General features: G+C 39.7%; 1 protein-coding gene across 1 annotated transcript in view; it reads left to right on the forward strand.

Annotated features, from left to right (window-relative positions):
• The window catches only part of LOC111338874 (uncharacterized), a 33,848-nt gene that overhangs the window by 6,514 nt on the left and 3,763 nt on the right, over positions 1 to 23,571 (forward strand). Inside the window, exons 7-28 of the mRNA XM_088759782.1 lie at positions 255 to 668; positions 1,584 to 1,850; positions 2,071 to 2,206; positions 2,552 to 2,657; positions 2,935 to 3,049; positions 3,346 to 3,504; positions 3,843 to 4,016; positions 4,150 to 4,329; positions 4,753 to 4,923; positions 5,572 to 5,754; positions 8,240 to 8,608; positions 9,189 to 9,404; positions 10,784 to 11,541; positions 11,968 to 12,273; positions 14,684 to 14,919; positions 15,819 to 16,092; positions 18,821 to 18,955; positions 19,835 to 19,966; positions 20,493 to 20,922; positions 21,517 to 21,810; positions 22,485 to 22,874; positions 22,982 to 23,121. Coding sequence (XP_088615908.1) covers positions 255 to 668; positions 1,584 to 1,850; positions 2,071 to 2,206; positions 2,552 to 2,657; positions 2,935 to 3,049; positions 3,346 to 3,504; positions 3,843 to 4,016; positions 4,150 to 4,329; positions 4,753 to 4,923; positions 5,572 to 5,754; positions 8,240 to 8,608; positions 9,189 to 9,404; positions 10,784 to 11,541; positions 11,968 to 12,273; positions 14,684 to 14,919; positions 15,819 to 16,092; positions 18,821 to 18,955; positions 19,835 to 19,966; positions 20,493 to 20,922; positions 21,517 to 21,810; positions 22,485 to 22,874; positions 22,982 to 23,121 — 5,585 coding nt within the window. The remainder of the gene's footprint in view (positions 1 to 254; positions 669 to 1,583; positions 1,851 to 2,070; positions 2,207 to 2,551; positions 2,658 to 2,934; positions 3,050 to 3,345; positions 3,505 to 3,842; positions 4,017 to 4,149; positions 4,330 to 4,752; positions 4,924 to 5,571; positions 5,755 to 8,239; positions 8,609 to 9,188; positions 9,405 to 10,783; positions 11,542 to 11,967; positions 12,274 to 14,683; positions 14,920 to 15,818; positions 16,093 to 18,820; positions 18,956 to 19,834; positions 19,967 to 20,492; positions 20,923 to 21,516; positions 21,811 to 22,484; positions 22,875 to 22,981; positions 23,122 to 23,571) is intronic.

Here is a 23,571-nt window from a genome sequence, read left to right on the forward strand (position 1 = left end):
ATTTGATGTTTTCTTGCTTCACGTAAAATTGGTACGGTATTAATAATTGCATTAATTTTGCATCGCATTTACGTGAAACAGCAAACGTTAACTTGTCCTTTCACGTTTCACATAAATAACAAAAACTTGCTGCTTTAGCTTCGGTAAGCTCACTTTATGGTAGAATTGAAGGCACCCTCGAATGACTCGCAAGGAATAGTTTTGGTGCCCTTTTTCCGACAAATTACTTTTTCAGTCATTTTGTTTATGTGTAGGGTCGACTTCCAATGGGCTTGCCGTTCATCTCACATTCGATCAAATCCAAGATAAACTCATTATTGACAACTCTCCAAAACTTAACCACGGCACGCTTGTGGGACAATACACGCAGACTATGTACAGCCCCCAGTGCAAAATGGGTATCCGATTAGGAGGAGGACTGGGACACATCGAGTTGGATGGAAACAAACTTGACGAAGAGAAGAAAGATGCAATGTCTATTTCTCTGTGGCTGCGTGTTGTAGATAACCAGCGTGAAAATTCAATTTATGGATGTTCTGGGGGCAAGGGAGTCCATTATTTGAGTATCAAACCAACGGCAGCCCCAAACGCGGTTGTTAACTGGATGTACAAGACGCCTGATGGAAAGGTTGTGTTTCAAATCAGTTCTGAGCCTGCTGTACCCTCAGGTCAGAACAAGCGTTGAGTCTACATATATATATATGAAAACACAGCTGTAAAACGTCTACCCATGTGCGAATGTTGTAATGTTTAGATGGTGTGTGTTCAGGACGTTGAAACCGTGTTGTCTCGCAGACACGCCAGTTAGTTAAAAACGTAAATTTTTTTTTTTTTTTTAGAACTCCAAAAAAAAAGAAGTAAACAAATAGAATAACGTTAATGAGCAGGATACCCAAACTTGAACATGCTTTGAGTCTGAAAAGACTCAAGTTCCTTTCCCCAGCTTCGTTTCCCTTTACAGATTTCTTTGAACGTTTTTATTAATTTTTTTCGCTTATTTTCTGCCCCAGAAACTGTTTCCTATGATTTCCTTTTAAATTTTGCGTGGTAAATTGGCGCGCGGCCAGCCAGAATTAATCCCTTGCGCATGCACAATGACTAACCACTGTGCTAGATATGTGTTGCGACGATCACGAAGCGTGGTATTTGCTTTGTATACCTACAATCGTTCTAAAGAAGATAAAAAATGGTATCGCATAAAATAATTGAGAATGTTACTCCGGTAAAAGTATTAGGAACATTACACCTCACTAAGAACTAAAATCTCCTTACAGAAAAAAAATCAAAGAAAGGGGGTCGTCGCAAGACTGATTATAGTATATTACAACGGTGCAATTTGTATTACACGTGACGATTGATACTATTTTAAATTATCACTTTTTCATCTGAGAGGCACAAATCGCATGAAAATTTAAAAGAAATGAATCTATTTAGTGCTGTTGTTAACGAATATTTCCCAACCGGTTGTTTAAAAAAATTCAGATATCTTTTACTTAAATTACGTTACATAGGTCCACTTACTATATATATTATACTTCCCGAGCACATACTGACCCTTAATCTGCTATGATTTTTCTTCTCAGGAATGTGGACTCATATAGCTGCGGTTTACAATGGTGGCCTAGGAAAGGTAAAAATGTTTGTGAATGGTGAAAAGATTTTAACCACGACGAAAAGTGTTCAGAAACTATCCAGTGTGGGTTGGAGTTCTCCCATAGAAATTGGAAAATTTACCGGAAATCCACAAGCTTTCTTGAATGGATCTATTGATGAGTTGTACATATTTACTTCCGCTCTGATGCATGCTGAGGTCCAGGCCCTGATGGAAAAATGCGAATTTCCAACTGACAGTAAGTAATACCCTTACACTCGTAGGGAATAATGGCAGCATACATTCTTCACACAATTATAGGGACATGCGCATTAAGAACTCCCTCCCCTCTCATTCTACCCTCCCTCTCCAGCTTCACTTTATGCAAACGAACGCGAGATATGCTCCGAATGGGTGGGTCACTTGGCTCAAGGACAGACTTAACTTATTTGTTTTTGCTTTTTTTTTTTTTTTATCAGGTACGTTGTATTTCGTGGACGTCAAGACTGGAGCTGAAACATTCTCCGGAACAAAATCTCGTGTGTTCTTCAAACTGATCGGCGAAAACGGAGCTCACGGAGAGGAGGAACTTGGGCAGGATTTTTCCAAAGGAAGGTAGATTGAAAAAAAGTTACATTTGAAAGAGCAGTTGCTCGGTGATTTCTAACGAAAAGACTTCAACGCACCAATCTTCTCTTGCTCTCTTGCATTTGATTCCAAGCTTGATTCCAAGCTTTGATTCCATTTGATTCCAAAGGAAGGTAAATTGAAAAAAAGTTACACTTGAAAGAGCAGTTGCTCGGTGATTTCTAACGAAAAGACTTCAACGCACCAATCTTCTCTTACTCTCTTGCATTTGATTCCAAGCTAAGTAATTATGTGCTTTTTTTGTTCAAAAAATTAAAAGAAACTTCAAATCATATGGTTGCTTGCCTTTTAATTTTTTTGTCTTGTTAACAGTACTAGACAATTTAATGTCTACGCAGCCAACGTTGGCAGACCGGTCCGAATCAGCATAAGAAAGGATACGAAGGGCATCTTTTCAACAGACTGGTATTTAGAAAAAGTAAGTTCAAAATAGATAGCAGGTGATTTCCTCTTAGATGAGTTGTATCGTTGATTATTTTGTCATTTCCGCGGCGAAATGTCTGGGAGTCACATCGAAAAGGATTTATCTTCCGCTCAGTGGGCATCACAAAGTGTCCTCATTGATAGAAGTACAACACAACGTACATCGTTGTGACAAATGTATACGAGTATGTGGGTACAGAGTCCAATATCATGTTATGTAATGTGTGCACCGAGAAAAAATAAAAAGGGTTTGAGAATTTTTTTCATTCAAGGTCGTTGTCACCGTGGAAGATCGGACGGATGGGCCGTCATTTATATTCAACTGTAACTGCTGGATCGGGAAAGACAAAAACGACCTTCAAAAGTATCTCCTTCCTGAGAAACATGGTAAGTGCTTTGTTTAATTGTCATTCCTGTCTAGAACTAAGATCGATTTCAGTATCAGAGCAGCTACGCACATATCCCTCCCCTAACTCAACATTAGCCTAGCTTGTCATCAGTTGACTGTCAGGGGAGGGGTTGGTCCACAGCTTTCCAGATACGAACATTAATTTATTCAAGATGACTTCAGCAAACATCATGAAAATTCTTTGTAAGGAAGTTGTTACGAATTTCCCTGGATCTTGTTGTAGATTTTATCCCTAATCTTTTTTTCTCGTTATTTTGGATAAATGTTATCGTAGTGGACGGAAACTGGTCCCCCTGGAGTCAGTGGAGTGGCTGTGGTTCAGGTTTATGTGGAGGAAATAAGAAAGTTCGAACCAGATCATGTACTAACCCCCACCCCACTGGGGGAGGGAAATCATGCCCTGGAAATTCATTTGAAGAAGGAACCTGTCCAAGTAGGTTGAAAAAAAAAAGAGATGAACTTCCTTTTACTCAGACAATGCTATCCGCGTATAAATGTGTATGGTGTCGAATTTTAAATCTCAAGGAATAAGAGGACGAGATATTTCAACCAAGCAGTGATCACCATATGCTTCTGTTTGATCCCTTGAGTTATACATCCAGCATTTGTATGCTTTTTAATCTACTGCCAAATAAGTTGTAAAACTCGACTTCTATTTTTCTCAGACATCAAAAAACCAAAGGATTTTTTTGCATCATCATGTGATTACTCCAGATCTCTCTTCCTTTCCTAACGATCATCTCGCTTATCTGTGCATATTCATGATTACAGCTGATGGTGGTTGGGGTGCATGGGGAGGCTGGTCTGCCTGTAGCAAGACATGCGGAGGTGCCATGGTAACACGAGTACGAGAATGCAATAACCCTAGCCCAAAGAATGGCGGAAAGCCATGTGAACCAAAAGCTGCTAAAGAAACCAAGACCGACTGCGATCAACCTTGCGAAGGTAATAGAAAACCTTGGGCTCGCGAAAAGCTTGTTGTTGATGTTGGAGTTGTTTTTGTTTTTGTTTTTACCAAAAAACTCGCAAAATCAAAAGGATCGATAAAGAATAACTGTAATTCTAAATAATTTTGTAGTTGGCCCTTTGGATGGTCATTGGTCCGACTGGTCAGAGTGGACTGCCTGTGCAAAATCATGTGGTGGAAGCAAAGTCACACGGACAAGAAGCTGTAGCAATCCTCCTCCTCAGAGGGGTGGAGAGGAATGTCCAGGGAAAGCAACTGAGACTTCCTTCGACTGCGAGACACCCTGTCCAGGTATGTGTGCGAATAGCTACATGGCTACATACTGCGTTATTCGTTTCTAACCCATTCACATGTTTAAGCAGTACTTTCACAAAGCTGCAGTTCGCTGTGCAGTTATGGTACCTGAAATTTCAAATAAACGTCGTGTATGCCTCGTCCAAAGGGAGTGAGTTATCAGGCGCTAAAGAAAAGTTTCACCGAAGCATTTCGTTCAGGACCACGCCCGTTCTCTCCGTCGCCTCCGTCGGGGTTTATTAACGGGGCCTTCTTTGTGCAAAAATTGAAAAGAAACCCTACCTTTTTATTTTAAAATGTGTCACCTGCACCATTTTTTTTTCTGATTATCATTTGTACACTTGCAGTAATTACTAAACTTATTTTTACTACACTACATTAATACTTATGGAATACATTTATCATTGTGATATTTTAAAGTTCCTGGTAAGTGGGGAGACTGGGAAGAGTGGTCCGTTTGTAGTGCAACTTGTGGGACTGGAAAAAAAGTTAGAACAAGAGAATGCAATAGTCCCGCTCCACAGTATGGAGGAGAATGTCCTGGGAACGGACAAGAATCGGAATCATGCGAGATAAGGAAATGTCCAACAAGTAAGTTTAAACCTTTCTGATAATGATCATAATGGTAATGATGATATAAGGGAGAAAGACCCTTTTCGATTGGGTGTAGTAGAACCAAAACCTAAGTAATCACAACAACCAATGGGAATTTTGGTAAATATCGTAAAGAAAAAATTAGATATCAAAGCAAACACAGGAAAACTACCTGACGCACTGTGAAACAAGTGCACAGGAGGCGGATGTGGAAATCATTTCAACATATGACTGGTTGAGTGGGAGACCAGGAACTGTTCAGACCAATCATGTAGCGAAGAAATCCCCGACTACTTTGACGCTCAGTTGTGAATTAGTAATAAGGTCTTGGCTATAAGCAGTTTGGACCTCCTCCTTTCGAAAACGTCAGCTGATAGGAAAATAATTACCTTCGACCGAGTCTTCTTTCCTTAAATTCAAAACCGTTTTGTTTCATTATCAACGAGGACACGGATGAACTAAAGTTTCTTCGTGATTTTTTAGTTTTCTTTTACACAGCTTTCAGGGTTCTTCGCAGCTTATTTCAAAACCTCATCAATGGATATACACCTACATACCAGAATGCTGTTTTAATGCCAGCGTGTTTCATTGCAGAACAAAATTCTTCCCTAAGTTCAATTTTGAATGTTGATTTGTCCTAAACAGATGTAATAAACGGAGCATGGGGTGCATGGGGTCCCTGGGGTACCTGCTCTGAGAAAGAGGTCTGCAACAGGGGAATACAACTACGCACTCGCCAGTGTAACAACCCTGCGCCACAGAATGGCGGAGAGTTATGTCCGGGAACTGGGTCCGAAAGCCAAGAGTGTCCGAAGACGAACTGCAAAGGTACGTGTTAATTTTCTTTTTCTTGAAAAGGAGGGGCAACGGATTTTGTGCGACAACCATGAACAGGATGATTTGGGATCTGAGCGCCCCTGCCCTCGAAAAACGATCAACCTCGTAATTTTTCCTGTTCCAGTTGATGCAGTAGTCAGGTTAAGACCCAAACACGAACCTCATATTGAATTAAACTGTATAGATTGACCTTTTTTACACCCCAACGTCAGTATTCATATTCCCTATGCTGTTCTCCATACAATTCAAAAGAAACTGACAGGGAAACTAAAAGGCATTTTCTCGGACAAACTTAAAATCGCTAAAATCATTCCCATCTTCAAGGCAGAGGATCCTAGCTTTTTTGTAAACTACAGACCCATTTCTTTGTTGTCTAATTTTTCCAAATTTTTCGAAAAAGTCATATACAATCGCTTGGTAGAATTTGCCGAAAAACACGAAATACTTTACCGCTGTCAGTTCGGATTTCGGAAAAATCACTCAGCATCGAACGCGCTAATTCATTTGGTAAACAAAATTGCATTTGCAATCGACCAACACCAAACAACGGTGGGTGTTTTCCTAGATCTTTCCAAAGCATTCGACACACTCGACCACCAAATCTTGTTTGCCAAATTGGAGCACTATGGTATCCGTGACGTTGCTCTGCAGTGGTTCAAAAGCTACTTTTCTTTCCGCCAGCAATTTGTCCAATTCAATCAAGCTTGCTCTCCGATGCAAACCATCAAGTGTGGTGTCCCTCAAGGTTCGATTTTAGGCCCACTATTGTTTATTCTATACATTAATGACCTTCCTAATGCCTCTGAATTATTAGACCCTCTACTGTTTGCTGATGACTCCAGTATCTTTTATTCTCACTCAAATCTAAATTGCTTAGAATCTATACTTAATGATGAACTCCAAAACATTGACGTTTGGCTAAAATGTAACAAGCTTTCAGTTAATGTAAAGAAAACCAACTATATAATTTTTAAACCCAGAAAAAAGAAATTTAACTCCAGCATTTCTCTCTCCTTTGGAGGTAAACCCCTACAACAAGCTAATGTAACTAAATTTCTTGGGGTCTATATTGACAATCATCTCACCTTGAAATACCATATCAGCTATGTATGTAAACAAATCGCGAAATCAATAAGTATTATATTTAGGTCTCGCTTTTCCCTATCCTCTGCAACCAAGCCCACTTTTTGTTACACCTTAGTTTATCCTTATATCGTCTATTGTAACTCCGTCTCGTCGTCCACATACGTATCTAACTTAAATAGAATTTATTATTTGCAAAAGCGAGCTGTGCGGGCTATCAACAACTCAGACTATCGAGACCACTCTGCCCCTTTATTCTCCAAACTACGAATTTTAGATATTTTCTAAGTCAATACGTTTGAAATCGCTAAATTTATGTTTTATTTCAAAAATAACCTATTGCCCCCCTTGCTTCTCGATCTTTTTGTAAGGAATAGCCAAATTCACAACTATGGTACCAGAACAGCCAGTAATTATCGAACACATTTGTGCCTTACAAATGTCAAGCAGTTTACAATTCTCTACCAAGGTCCTAAAATTTGGAACTCTCCCCCTATTTCAGTCACTCGTTCGTCAAACTTTCTCAGCTTTAAAGCGAAATTGCAAGAATTTTTACTTAAATAATCACTGAATTGGCCAAGCCGCATATTCGCAGCACTTAGTCTTTACTTAATTTATTATTCTATGTGAGGTGGCTCTCCCATAAGCCTCGTGGCTTCTTGGGTCTCCTCGCCTTCTAACTGTTATAGCTGTAATTAACTATTTTTAATTGTTAAAATAAGGCAAATAAAGATGATGATGATGAAACTCAGTTTAACAGTCAATTTAAGAGCTTCTTCAGTTGGTTATCATTTCCTCTATTCTCGTGAAGCTGGTGCTAGGTTCAGAGTCGATAGTGTTTTTATTGTTTTACATACATCTTACTAACCAAGCGCGAGGGCCGTACTGGACAATATCGGACCGAGGTCTTGACAGTACAGACCGAGCGCAGCGAGGTCCGTACAAAAAAGACCGAGGGCCGATATTCTTCCTGTACGGTTCCGAGCAAGCTTGGTTAATAAGAGATTCATTATACGACTGAAGTTCAAAGGGACACAAGTGCGGTATCATTCGGGACCATTCGGGACAGTGCCCGGTCCAATACTGAGAGAATATTGACCGACAATAGAGCACTTTGATTAGTTGATTTTAGTTATTGGCCATCTGACTGCCCGAGTCGTGTAATAAAAAATGTTACTTAAGGACAACATTCAAAGGGTCGATAATGTTGGGAGAATTAGATACTTATCATTTTTTAGGAGTTAAAGGATTAAAAGATATGAAATAGTGACTGTGCTCTAAATCTAAACTTTGATGGAGGAAGAATGTTGTCATCCTGTATCTTTAGTACCTCACCGTTGAATCTTATTATTTTTTTTTTTGTCCTAATTAACTTCTATTATTCTATTTTCAGAAACTCCTCAGAACATTGCCGCTACAAAGCCTGTTGAACCAAATTCATTCATAGGATTAATGTGCAACTCTCAAAACGCAGAACTTGTCAGTGATTCAATCAAAAACGACTTGCTAACAGCTGTACTAGCAAATCTGCCTAAGGTGGTCCCGTATTTGAAGGGCGGTTACTTTGCATTTAAAGAAAAGTCACAAGAATTAAATGAAACATGTTTCGAGCCCATGAAACTGCTTACGATAGCAGAGCTGGCTCAGCTGTATCCCAGTTTTCGCTCGACTAAGCCAATGCCGTTCTTCACCATTCCTGGGGATGCTGAACACGTGACAGGAATAAAGGTTAATTTGAGAGATGATAAAGCCCTCTATGGAGGTACTGCTGATGATTTTCTGAACTTTCATAGTCCTTACATCTTTCGTAACACCACACAGACTTGAAGATTATTGAAAGATTCTCAAGCATGATTGCAATAGAACAAATCTAAGCAGATGACGTTTGACTAAATAAACCTCCCAAGCAATGGTCTTACCGAAGCTGAGGCCTGTTTCTCGAAAGTTCGAATGACATAACTTGCCCAAAGCTATATTTTAAGATCAGGTTGTAGAGAAGAGAAAATCCCGTTTCGGCACCCTAGCAAATCCTCTTTGCGTTTTTGGGTGATGGTTTTATTGAAGATTGTCAAACTTTTTGAAACCTCTACGTTGAATGAAATCAGAACAGCTTTACGGGCTTGTTAATTTTACCTTCAAGAAATGGGCCCCAAACTACCAGCGTTCAGTTTTGTCGCGATCCAGACCGTTTGATTGTGATCTTATTTCTCATTGGCTTCTTTATAATATTTTCCCTTATTCTCATCGCATTTAATTTGGTCGTTCTGAACACTTCTGTGTTATTTTACAAAAATCAATAGAATACCGCTGTTATCACTATTGTATTCTCTGTATCTTTGCAGTTGAGTTTCTCTTGGATTCTGCTTCTCTTTATGCTCCAACTGATACAGTTTCCCTTGAAAACGTTATGTTTCTTTTCCGAGTATCTCCCGGAAAAGAAGAAATTGTAGCCCATGGTTTCAATAATATTGGGAATGCCAAGTTTGCTGTTTACGCCAGCCTAGGGGTAGAAAATGAAGTCGCGATTGAAGGAACCAGCAACCAAACAGCTACTTCAGGTAAACATTGTATCTACTCTGAAAATTTGTAACTTAACAAATCTATCTTCAGTATGACTCTGTACGTTTCACATTTGATCTAAACTAAGAACTAAGAAACAGCGGCGCTGCGTCGTTGATGTGGGGGGGAGGGGGGGGGAGTACAACATAATGACATAATGACTTACTTTTACCAACTGAGTTGACAATGCAAATTGACCGATATAGAGAGTTTCAATAGCTAACGTTTCGAGTGTTAGCCCTTCGTTAGAGCGAATGACAAGGGGCATAAGCTCGAAAAGTCAGTGTTTTTTTTAACTCTCTATAGTGATCAATTTACTTATTTACATCGTCGACTCAGTCAATTAAACCAAGTTATCTTGTTCACTGGGAGTGCTGGTGTTCAAATATTCAAGTCGTAATTGAAGGAACTAGCAGCCAAACTGCTACTTCATGTAAAACATTATATCTACTCTGAAAATTTGTAACTGAACAAAACTATCTTGGGGGTATAACACGATGATTTAATTTTATCAACTGAGTTCACTGTGCAAATTGGTCGATGTATAGAGTTTCTGTAGCTAACTTTTTCAGTGTTAACCCAGCTTTGGAACGAGTGAACAAGGGCGTAAGCTCGAAAAGTCAGTTTTAGAAACTCTCTATGGTGATAAATCTACTTATTTACATCGTCAGCTCAGCCAATTAAACCAAATTATCTTTTTAACTGAGAGTGATTGGTGTTCAAATATTCAAGGGATCTCCCAAGTTTTCTTTTCCCACACTCTTATGAAGTGTTCGACAGACTTGCCATATTTCTCACTTACCTCAAAGGAACCTTTCGACGTTGTCAAATGTGGTTTCGAGTACTACATTTGAGTTGAGATTCTTAGCGAAAGGATGGGAAAGTATATACTACATAGAGCTCTACTGCGTAATTAATGAGCAAAACGTTTGCACAGATATTGCTATTGGTCGCAATTTAATTCTTTATTGACTGAAAAACTTTAAACTGCTAACGCGTGGGTATCGTATTTTCGCCACCACGACATTTTCACAAAACTCGAACTATTTTGGAAGTGGACGACGAACATGTTTTTCCTCGCTCAAAATAACGTAGCTTCGCGTATGGCCACTGGAAACCACAGGAAAATCTGAACTTAATAATTATAATCGTTTCATGAACCCTTAAGATATCACTTTCCTCAGAAAATCGTTATCCAGCTTTCTCCATCTCTCATGTTTTGTAACGGAACGAAAGCGAAATCGGAGCTAGCTACGGATCCAATCGACATATCTCTTCTCTTTCTTCCCATTCAAGGATATTTCAACTTACAACGTAGGTTCAAAGGTTCGTCCTTCGTACTTTTAAATAAAGCATTGATTGTACATTTTTATTTTAGAGGAAATTGAAGCCGCCTTGTCATCAAACACAGCTGCAGCAAGTGACTTCTCCTTCTCCCAAATTTTGAGACGCGGAGAAAGGAGCCTCGACCCAAAATCTTCCTATGATCAACTTGCAATGTTAGAAAATGTCTTCAAAGACGGAGAATACACGGAGAATTCGAAAGCTGCGAAGATGAGTAGCGTCAACCCAAACCCCGAAAGACACATTATCCATCGAAGAAGTGCATTTTCAAAGCAGAAAAAGTCTAGGCTTGGTCATAGACGGGGATTACATGCACGCCATAATAGACTTACGCATCGGAATGTGGTGCCATCATCTTTTTACGAGCCAATAAATGAACTAAGAGAGGAAATGCCATTCCCTTATCCAAACACGATGAATATGGATTCATTATATGCTATGTCTCCCTCGCCGAACATGGTGACAACCCCTAACTTGAAGGGCTTGCAAGACGCAGCTAAAACGACAATGAATCTTGACCAGAAAGTACTTGACATATTGAAACGCGTAGGTCTAGGCCTGGTGACTATATCTGACTTGTCTTTGGAAATCAGTGCGAGCATGAAAGAGGTCATAATGCGAGTCAGCGGTAAGGCGGCGCCCAAAGGGATTGGTGGATGGTTTAATTTTGAGATCATACGTAAGGATATTTTCGCCGTGGCTTTCACAGCGGAGCAGGCTGGATTTGAAGATTTCGTGGAGAAGATGTTTAACACCAAGATTGGTTTGTTTGAAAAGTTGGAGAAAACATCGGTGAGCATATTTTTTATTATAGCATTCAATAATTTCGATATCACTGACGAACCATGCAATCCGATTGGCTCTTAACAGTGCGATATATCATGAGTCAGCTTTTAATTTTTCCCAGCTAGTGAGTTAGAAGCAAACGATTTCAGCCCAAATCGGTCTCTTCTTAGTTAATCTTTTAGTTCCCAAAAGCTATTAACATATGTAACTTAGTCCCATGATACACATAGATCATCCAGTGATCAGTAATGGAATATCCAAACTTACCAGGGAAGAGGTTGCGATAATTATCTAATATCTCATTCTTGTAGCTCTGTTACAAGAAAATGTGTAGCAGCTAAAGGGGAAAATCTCAAAATCAGACCTTAGAAGTTAAAGGGTGAAATTACCATTATCAAACTAATTGCAGATGGTTCCTTTTCATTTTGGCAGTTTGGTATTTCGTTTGCGCAGAAAGGTTTTAAAGTGACACCGCAGACAAAATTTCAAAAAGAGCCTTTACAATCTTTGATGAAAAAGGAAGTCCCAGATGGACTGTTTTTTGCAGCCGTAACGAAGTTTGCAGCGAATTGTGGGGATAACTCGCATTGCCAGTTTGGTAAGCTACTGATGGGCAAAGATTCCTGGTTGAAATTTCACGGTGGCGTAAATAAAGCAGGTGTTAAAGTCAACGCAGGAGTGTATGGCATACCCATAAAAGGAGACTTGAAGTTTAACAAAGTTGAGGTGTTTATAGAGGTAAGTGGACTTCAAATTGCCAAGAACTTTTATTTGCGTGGATAGAAAACGTCAATCACTCTATGACTGTGAGAACAATTTACTCTCATTTTCTGAGAGTACAAGCTGAGGGAGTGGGGGCGAGGGGGGGAATTATAAGTCGGCTCCCACGAGTAGTGCTCACCCAGTCGCCTATTTTAAGTTTTGGATAAGACAGATACGAGGGGGGATGTAAATTAAAAGGGTCACTTAATCTTGGGAAGCGCGTATTGAAATCGAGGCCAAAGTCAAGCCGCTTCTCGTGATACTGCATTTGCACGTAGGGAAGGCATAAAGTTTGTATTGCTATGCAAATCTCGGTCTTAAGGAATTTTTCAGATGGCACTTGTCGCTGTTTTCCTGAACCTAAACTGTGAACAAGAAAAAAAAGAAATATATATATATATATACATAGCAAGTTGTTAGTGGAACTCTCAGGCCAACAAAGGTGCACCGCGCCAGGAGGATCAATAAAGATTCGCAGTCCAAACCTCACAGCAAACACGAACGTAGAAAGTTTAAAAATTGCGAGGATGGACAACTTCTGACGTAAAAAATATAAAAAATTTTAATAAGAAACGTTTCGGTCAGAGACCTTCTTCAGTTAGATACAACTTTTGAAATAAAAAAAGAACATTAAATAGGATCGAAGTGCTAGGGTGAAAAATTAAGGCAAAAATTACACCAGGCAAAAATTACACCAGGCAAAAAATTACACCAGGCAAAAATTACACCAGGCAAAAATTACACCAAGTAAAAATTACACCAGGCAAAAATTACACCAGGCAAAAATTACACCAGGCAAAAATTACACCAGGCAAAAATTACACCAGGCAAAAATTACACCAGGCAAAAATTACACCAGGCAAAAATTACACCAGGCAAAAATTACACCATTCACTCTTGACTTTCCTGTGACTGTAAAAATGTGATTTACTTGGCTTCCTGTAAGAAATGTCGCCTGCAATACGTGGGATCTACTACTACCGACTTTAAAGTGAGTTCTCGAAATCACAAATCTGCTATGCTCACAAACAAAATAACTTGTGAAGTAGCGATACACTTTAACAAAACCCCACATACCCTGGACGATTTTTCGTTCCAATGTATTGATCAGGTACAGGCCCCTGGTGGTTCTGTAGAGATTGATAGGCTTTTAATCACAAAAGAGGCTTATTGGAGTGCTCAGTTGTTCTCTTTGGCACCTCATGGTTTGAATAAAAGAAAGGAATTTCATTCGAAAAATAGAATTTGCTATAATAAATTTCCATCTTATATTAGGCGCTACTAATTGATCGTTCAAAGGCCCTTTTCTTGATTTTGTCGGCCCTTTAGGTGTGGATTGGACTCAGAGGCCCTGCCAAGGGATCTTATTATGATAAGTATAATTTAAGGGCCCATCCAGGGATTTTGTTGCTAATTTGCCCTTTCGGGCTCCAAAGGCCTTGTTTTGAGATTTTGTTACGGTTTGCAGTTGTAGTTAAAAGTGGGCCTTCCCTTTCTTAATGCTTGCCACATTGCTTCTTTGCAATTGGTTACGCCACTCATATTAACATATTTAATATTCTTATCTCTTAGTTTTTAGGGTTTGTTTTTGTAGTTTGTCCATTTCTTTCTTTGTAATTAGGTTTTTTGTTATCTTTTTATTAGCACCAGTTCATTAGTCGTTATCTGTAATTACGTAATCATTAGCACTTCGATCCTCTTTAATGCTCTTTTTTTATTTCAAAAGTTGTAAATAACTGAAGGTCTCTGACCGAAACGTTTTTTATTAAAATTTTTATATTTTTCACGTCAGAAGTTGTCCATCCTCGCAATTTTTAAACTTTCTATATATATATATATATATTGTGGGAGGAAAAAGACAAGTAAACTACAAGTTCATCCCTACAAGCCTGTTTCGTGGTCGCCCACTCATCAGGCCCACTCATAAATCCCCTGATGAGTGGGCGACCACGAAACAGGCTTGTAGGGATGAACTTGTAGTTTACTTGTCTTTTTCCTCCCACAATATATACTTCGCTCTACTTCTATGTATTGAGCACTGTTCTACGAAAATCAAGTCACACTTTATATATATATATATATATATATATATATATATATAACTGCAGACAGTACTGTTTCGGCCTTCTGGGCCTCATCAGTGCAGTGCTAATGCTAGGATGGAGGAGAACCAATATGGTCACCCCAAACGATCCAACCTTTGTGGTATCGTCTAAGCCATGCCAGAGTGCTCAAACTAGAGTACACTATATATATATATATATATACAGTATAAAGATTCAAATCTAAAGCTAATTTGAAAGTTATGTACCTAACGTTCTTTCGAAGAAAGGTACATTTACCACAATATAGGTTTTCTGGTTCCTTTTTTTTTCTTTCTTCTTAGGCTAAATTTGGTACTGCATCTGTCGCCCCGAATGTGGGCTTCGCTGTCGAGTTAGACGTGCCTGTGAAAGGCGAAGTGAACGACAAAGGAGAAGAAATGCCAAGCACGTCCCTGCAACTTGGAGGAAAGCTTTTCGTCACCGGTGCAGCTGAGATAGGAACAACTCTGTATATGAACGGAATGTGGAGAAAAGCATTTGGTTTGAGCTTCCTTAGCATTGGAAACCTACAGATTGGGTAAGGAATTTTACCTCAAACATTTGAACTTGGCTCGTGGTGTTAAGGAAAAACAATTTTCTTTTTCTCGCTATAGAGCTTGAGACTCACCACCCTTTTTATCTTATTAACCGACACGAGGCTTTCGACATTACGGACTTAAGCCGTTTGTTAGATGCGCTTTACTTATGAACCTAGTTAAGGCGTAGCTCATCGTAGAGTCACAATGAATTGGTGGTAGTTAACCTACTCCAGGGTTCAGTTACTTATGTGAAGCGCAGTAGCAAACGGCGCGAGAGTAGTGCAGGAGTACAAAAAAATGAGGAAGATCTGGGTCAGGTCGTGCAAGCGACTAGACCCAAACCTTCCTCGTTCTTGCTCTTACAAAGTTATTTCACCGTTTACTATTTCGCTCCGGTTAACTAACTGAATGTTTGGAACAAGTTAAGCGATGGAGATTCGGAGCGTGGAATTTGTGGATCTGTGATACGTTTCTTCATTGGAGCTCAGAATATTTTCTTTATCCAGGATTGTGACGTAATAGAAATATCTTTTTTTAATTCGATTTTTTCTCTAACTTGCTTTTCACAAGATTCAAATTACACCCTGAAGCACATGTATATGACTCTTGACAGATTAATAAAAAGTGCTCTTAGTCTAACTCATATAACACGATAAGTTATAGACCACTTTCATTAATGGCTGCCGTATAAATATTCTTTTTGTTTAAATTTCAGTTAGCACTTCTGGCCCCGCTTGAGATAATGTATTGTTTTGAATTTTGTACCGGAGAACGAGGCCAGTAGCGCTAGTTTAAATTCAAACAAAAGAATATTAATCCGGCAGCCATTTATGGAAGTGGTCTATTTCCCTTCTATTTCAAGCATCAATTACTCCACAACGCTTCCCCCTTTTTTTAGCTTTACAGTTACACTAGCCGGCGGCATTCCGACTGAATTTACCTTCAACGGCCGCTTAGAGATTGGACACGACTGCCAAGGGAAGGACGATTTCAAACTAGAAGGGCGTTGTTTCTCCGGGGAAGCCCTAGTAGGAATTAGCGCAAACCCAGCAGGCCAGTACATTTACGGTGAATTATCTCCTATAACAATTGGGAAAATATTACGAATGCTTGGATCTAAACTGCAGCTACCTCCACCTGTTTCAGAAAGCGGTTTTCCTAAAGGTTTAATCGTAAGTATGAAATTGCAACTTTGAGGCAGTTTTTTTAACCCCACGAATCAGAATTATCTCTCTACACCCAAATATCAGTATCCATATTCTCCATACTGTTCGCTATACATTTCCTAAGGTGCTGACAAGGAGAGTTTATTTATTTATTTATTTATTTATTTATTTATAGACTCGTACAGTGTACAGATGAGAGAACAATTCTTAGGTTTCACCCACGTGACCAATAGCTTAGCAAGGGTTTCTATCCGCCATCTTGGTGTCCCTCGAGCGTAAACAAACCGTATCTAACGAAGAGTTCATGTGAGAAAGAAGGGATGGTTTTATGCATTGTCGTTGGCTGTTCGAGCAAAAGTGGAAAGCATAAAGGCTAAGGATTTTTTCGTATAATAATTTAATAATTTTATTATTTGTATAGCGCAAAATTCATTAGATATATGATCTAATGCGTGATACCTAAGATCATTACAAATCAAGAGGAAGGACAGGAGGAACTAGAAGTTGTTGTATGGTTCGAGGCTTGCAGCTGTTGTAGATCCTCGATTTTTTGGTCGAGCTTTTCTTTGAGCTTCTTAGCCGAGGAGAAATCGATGTCTTTAGCCCTCGCATACGGCACTTCATTGACATCTGTCGGCAAATCCATGAGCATTTTACCTGAGTGCAAGCGAGCTTGGGGTGTCACGAAAACTCACACCTCGAAAACTCAGACCTCAGACCTCAGACCCCGAAAACTCAGATCCCTCGAGAATCCAAGAGATAAACTCGGCTCATGATCACTCCTGGTAATGCTGCGTATAATTTGACCTTTTGGGTATTGATCCAACTGAAGCAGCAAAAACAAGACCGCAAGTTGCACGTTTCGCAAAATCGTCCGATTTTGCGAAACGTGCAACTTGCGGTCTTGGCTAAGCTAAATGAAATCTTGTTTCACTCTAAAACATTTTAGAGTGAGACAAGATTTCATTTAGCTTAGATTTCCTCCATTTTTCCCGTTAATTGTGGGCTTTTCATTCACAGTTAACTGGATCAAATGCGCTCCCTCCAACACCACAGTATTAAAATGTGGAGGGATTTTGACGAGCCGAAAGGGACTTTTGTTTACTTTTTTGTACTTCGTCGCACAGATCCTTGTTGTCGCTCTGTTAAAATTCTTAAATATTTCGCGATAATAATGGATACAAACAGAAACTCCGCCCACCAGTCCCAAAACGAAGACAATTTTGCGACCCTTGCGCTAGAGTTCTTAAATGAGGCAGAAAGAGAAAAACAACGCGAAAGAAGACTCGGCATCAGCGCCGTCACGATTCGTTTCACTGAAAAATCACTCTTGATATTGTTGTCCGTCTTTCGCGTCGGATTTGTTGCATTATTCACCGGTTATGTTATAAAACAATTGTTTCCCGCTTCATGCTATGCACTATCGAATTATGGAGCACTTCGGAACTTTGGAGAACACTTCGAGGGGTCTGAGTTTTCAGGGTCTGAGTTTTTGTGACACCCAGCGAGCTTGCCATGAATTCGAGTAGTTGCCTGTAAATGAAATAAAACACTCGCGATATGTGAGCATGACTCAGCCAGTCCAGCTTTGCATCCCAAGCAATGGGCTGACAAAATAGTCCCATCGTTTTCGGAAATGACCCAAATGTTCACTAAAGGATCATTCATATGCTGTGAATGCCAAACTCGTGCTCTCACGACATACTTGCCGGCGATTACTTTGCCTACAACTGAGGTTACAAATCCCGACACCATTTGTATAGACGCCTCTAGACTTTTGAACGCCTTGAACTGCTTCTTGGTGTAGAAGCTGGTCTCAAGAACGAAGTAACTCAGCAAGTCAGACACTTCAACAGGAGGCAAGCATTTTGGACTTAACTTCTCGGCTGGTATGCTTGCGGGGTCAACCCCGATGACCGAGATCTTTTGCAAACATCTTTCCTTCCAACTCTCTAAGCATTTGGCATACTCAGAGAGCACTGGGATACCTTAAGATGAATGCCAGGTACTTTTACCGCTTTTGTCTTTCTGGATATTCATGTAGTTGCCGAAATAATACGGCGATAAGAGAGAGGGCTTCTCATGATAGAAATCGACTAATTATTTCTAAATTTGACACCCGAGGGATACCAACATGGCGGACACTAACTTCAGCAAAGCTTGTGACGTCACCTGAAACCCAAGAATAAGGCAGTAGTCCCCTACTGGGTTCACCCAACTAACAATCAAAAGCTTCTTGGGCCAATGGTCATTTCTGTTAATTCTCGTAACCTTAAAGTTGATTTATGGGGTCATATTGTAAAAAAAAAAGAAAAAAAAAATACATGACAGTCATATGCCAGTCATATGCCAGAGATATCCACAATGAGGACTCTCATTTGCGTCTAGCCCTAAATTAATTAGCCCGAACTGCCAAGCACCCTCTGTTTTTTTTTTTTTGTATTGGCTGGTTCTCCTATTTTGTCAATATATCTTCATGTTTGTCTCTTTGCGTGTTGCGCGTTTTAATGTTTGTATGCTTGTTCGTTTGTTTTACCATTTTTTGTTCGTTGTCTTCGATTTATAATAAATAAGGCCTGGCTTTGCATATTAATTATTGGTCAACATAAAATGGGTTTCTGCGGAACCGTAATTCCTTTCTGAAAATAATAAAATTCTTGCAAAAGTTTTAGCACAAAACCTAATGAATCACGTGTGTTTCAGTAAAACCATTTTGTACACGTTTATCTGTCAGATTTCTGCAGCATGGAAAGATCAGAAAGTTCCCTACGCGGGGTCAGTAAAGGCGATAAAGAAAGGGGTTTTCATCAAGGGCACCATCAATATTTTGGGATTCGCGCCGGCTGTCGAAATATTACTCAGTGACAAGGTAATTTACTCGTAATAAAAGTTAATGAATCTTATTTCTGATCTCGTCAAGAGCGCTCTCTTCCCCATGCCACCAACGTGATGGAGGAGAGAAAGCACATTGGTTGACGAGACCAAGCAACGGCTGCAACACTAATTCTTCTAGAAGTGGTCACAATTAATTTCTCCTTGCTATTTCAATACATTACCCATCCAAGAGGTAATGGGAATAAACAGCTCTATCAGTTAAGAGTTGTTATGCTGATATGACAACACAGTCTCGCAAGTAGTTTATTAAGAGTTGTTATGCTGATATAACAATACAGTCTCGCAAGTAGTTTAGACCTGACCAACACTCACTGTCTTAAGATAACTAAGGAGAATGTTCTCTGCTGTAACATCCACAAATTGCTAGACTTTTGAGTCATCTCGGATAAGAACGATAAACTGTAGACCTCGTCTCCCGCATCTACTCCGTGCCGGTTGGCAGGGGACGTTAAAAAACCGACGCACTTCTCGCCAATGTTTGGGAGCATAACTCCCGGCGTTATGGTCTGGTATTGTCACAGTCTACGCAGATCCCCATTTAACAAGCTCTAAAGCCGAACTGTACCGGCCTGCCTAAATATCACAAATACTGAATAAATAAATGTAAGACGTGTGTCGTTATCCAGATGGAGAATTGAGAAATGAACGAAATGAAATGAGGAAGACAACTGTTGTTTGCGGTTCCAACTGTCTCTTTTTATCCAGTATCCTCCCGAATATGCCATATAATTCATTTATATACACACAAAATATTTAGACTTCATTTCAATACACACGAATATCGTTACAAGGAGGAAAAAGGGAGAATGAATAGTCAGATAATGTTGATGTTCTGTCTCGTGTATCTCTGCAGGAAATCAAGTTTGACCTCGAGTTAGACCCTGTGAAGTTGCTGGGTAACGTGCAAGTAGTGCGCTCCCTAGCAGACAAAAAGAAAGGACCAAAATTTTATGTCCATGCCAAGAGAAAGCCACTTGAAGCTGAGGTGAGGAGCTGTAGTGTCACAGATCACTTTTCAACAGCCAATCAGAACAAAAGTTGATCTTATTAAGGGGGACCAATAAGAAAACAATGAGAAGTAAAATGACGGGAAAACACATGATCAAGCCGCGAACGGTTTTCGTTTTGCTTCTGATTGGTCGAGAAGATGATACGAATTTTTTTTGCTCAACAATAAAGCGTAGTGGAACCAAACCTTCCACATTTTTTTCAATTTTATTCTTTGTGCAGGACGTCATATTGGAATAGAAAACTGTAATGTTATAAGTTACATAAAAAAACGCTTGTTGGTCCTCACTGTGTGCAAACGTGTGGATGGACCAATACTCGGGGTCTTAAAATAGATGAGGACAGCAACTACAATTACTAGCTGATTAAGATACTGCGTGACCGTCATTTATTGAACTGTTTTTAAAAATCTGTCTAATTTGTATATACTGCCTCCTTAGCATTTGATCTTAACGTCTCTATTTCGCAAACACGATCCATTGACTACAGTTACTTTCCGTCAGGTTTACATTCAAGGAGCCGTGGTTATCTTCGGAAACGAATTAGAGATCATGTTTAAATTCACAACGGAACGCATAGAGGCAGAAGTGGCTGTAAACCTGTTCAACGTGTTCAAGGCGAGAGTTGCTATCGCGGCAGGCTATGGAAACCCGTTTGCTGGTACCGGTTTTACCGCCAAGTTTATCATAGAAACTGGTTTTGATCAGCTTTCGAACAAGACTGCTGAGGTTTTAGTAGCTGCTTTACAAGCGACAAGAAAAGCTTTGGAAAAAGCTCAGTTGACAGTAAAAGAAGCCAAACTTGCCTGTGAGAGGAAAGCCGGCAGTTTCTGCAACATCTGTGAGAAACTGGCGTGCGATGAAATTTCTGAGGAATGCAAGCGCGCTATGGACAAGTTTAAGCATTTCGTGGGAGAAAAACTGGACAAATTCGGTGGGGATTTTCTGCGACTAACCCCGAGATTTGCTTTCTCTTTGTCTTAATTATACCGCTTTTCGGTCTACAGTAGTATAAAGCGTTAAAGAGGTTAATGATATTTTCCTAGGAGTAAGTGTTCTATTTCACAACACCCATTCAAACTCAGTTGAATAAAGATAGGGAAATAATGATTGACTAACGAACCGAGTTGGCTCAGCTTGGCTAAGGGGTTGAGGAGGGGGGAAGGGGGATGAACGTGAGGGTATGGCCCAAACGAAAAGCGTGGGAGGCAGGGGGTGTTCTTCCCGATGCTTCGCTGGACAAAGTGAGTTTGAATGGAGTGAACAGAATTCCTTGGTATCTATATTACGTACGGAAGCTGTGTGAGTAATGTTCATCTGGCCGATAAAACTGAATTTTTGTTGAATAATTTAACTTTGCTTGTCAGTGTTTTGAATGGGAAAATAGTTAAGCAAATTTAAATAAAAATTTATATCTCGTGTACGAAATATATATATATATATAGATATATATATTTAGATATTCATTGCTATCATTATTGTAACTGTCCTCATCATTGACTACCATTTGGCTCAATCCGTATTTCAGGTCGGAAAGTGAAAAGCATTGGAGAGAAATTAAAATCTGGTTTTAAAAAAGAGAGAGCAAAACGTTACATGGATCTCCTGACGGATGGAATGAACTGTGCAGCTCAATTGAAACAGAATAGTGACCACACAAGCGATTATTCAAGCCACGCCCATGCAGATACAACCTGCCACGACAGTCGCTACGGAAACAATACAAAGCACCGGTCATCTCGGCGCAAGAGGTTCGTGGGTAAAATGATGTGCGAGAAGCTGGCTAAAAAAGCTTGTACGATAACAAAAGATTTGTGTAAAGGTAAGAAGGGTTATCAGAATATCTTTAGTGACAGCTGAAAATACCAAAAACAGTGAAATTTTAAAAACAGTCCTAACAGAAATGTGAAACCATACAAAAAAGTAGTGAAGATTAACAGTGAAGCTTATCTTAAAATTATTAGTAAGACTCGCTTTGCATAAGTGTCAAAGGTAGTATTGAGCCCTCAAAGAAACCGTACATCTTTGTATCTTGTTATGAATAATTTTTATCATATCTCTCAGTTAGTACGTACGTTTTGATTGGTCGATTTACCGGATCTTATTTCACTGTACGGCTCACTCTGATTGATATCTTTGATTCAGATGCATGGTCCGCACGAACGCGCCTGGATCAAAAAATCTGAACTGAAGAATCTCAGTGTGTAAATTACAGCTTGGATCGAGAATACGAGGTTAACAAGAGATATGCTAGTCTTTGGCAAAACACATAACACTTAAATTAGCTTCGGACTCAAATTTTAATAATGAAACGGTTGCTTTGGATTACCTGATTATCAATTAGCCCACCTTATTAAAGCCATAAAGTCTACAGCTAAGATGCAAAATGTTGAAGACTCTTTCCGATTGCCTTCGATCAAAGGAATGATTTATCAAGAATCTGTTTTCCAAGGCTATTCATAGACATGTTCGAAACTGTATTCAATAATTTTCCAGGTTCCTGCAGTGTTGTCGGCCACATTACCAAGGGAATGTGCAAAGCTCTCGACCTAGCCCATCACGGTCTTTACGTGCTGGAAAAAGGAGCATACTGGGCCGAGCGAGCTGTCCTAGCAGTGGCAAAGAATATGCTTGTCATTCACAAGTTATCGTTTGAAACACACTTAACAGCCACTCCACTCGATTCCTCTGTGTCTCTTGGTGCAGATGTGAGCATTTTTGGTTCTAGAGGGCAGTTTAAACTGGAATTCAATCTGGCTGATCCCCTAAAAAATGTCCATAAATTGGCAGACACAGCTCTGGAGTTCTTTAAGAAGTTGTTTAGTCCAAGATTTTCCAAGGCAATTTATGATGAGCCAAATGAAGAGTCTGATTTCGAGTTTTCAGGTGGGTATATAAGAAAAAACTCTTTGTCCATGTCGTCTGACTGAGAGGGAGACAAGAAAGATATCATGGCCTATTTATCAAGTAAAGTTATAACTTATCTACCCTAGGTGAATTCCGAGTCCAGATGAATGACACCAAGGATTGCTTATCTGCTCCAGCAAGCTCAAAAGTTGGTTCTCCTGTGACTTTGGGCTCCTGTGATGGGGCGGTATCTCAGTGGGTATTTACACTCACAGGAGGACTTATGGTAAGTGTCAACCTCGTTCCCAGAGCCTTTTCCCTTACTTGGGGGTGGGGTGGGAAAGGGCCCACTCAAAATAATGAAAAAGGTATTGGGAACGAGGTTGGGTAAGTCTTTCATGGAAGAAACCTGCAAATGAGATACTAGCTGTAAGTAGTTCAATTTTCTTTAATTTGTTTTTCGAACTGATCAGTTCTTAAGCCATGCTGAAGTTTTGAAGAGGTAGGCACTGCAGCTAATGGCAAGCTATTTGTGTCTGTTTGTTTTGATTGAGACCAAAAGAGCGCCAGGGCTTAGGTAGCCATTTTAAAGTGGGCCGAGAGCATGTTTCTTTAGGATATAATCGAAAATGTAGGTCTCTAATAAACCTTTTAAGTGAGGTTTCAACATGGAATGTTATCGAGGTCATTTTGGGCCTGACACCGCTTTCATCTCGTTTTTTTAACGTCATTCATC

The sequence above is a fragment of the Stylophora pistillata genome, chromosome 5 (assembly GCF_964205215.1).
Source record: "Stylophora pistillata chromosome 5, jaStyPist1.2, whole genome shotgun sequence".
Taxonomy (NCBI): domain Eukaryota; kingdom Metazoa; phylum Cnidaria; class Anthozoa; order Scleractinia; family Pocilloporidae; genus Stylophora; species Stylophora pistillata.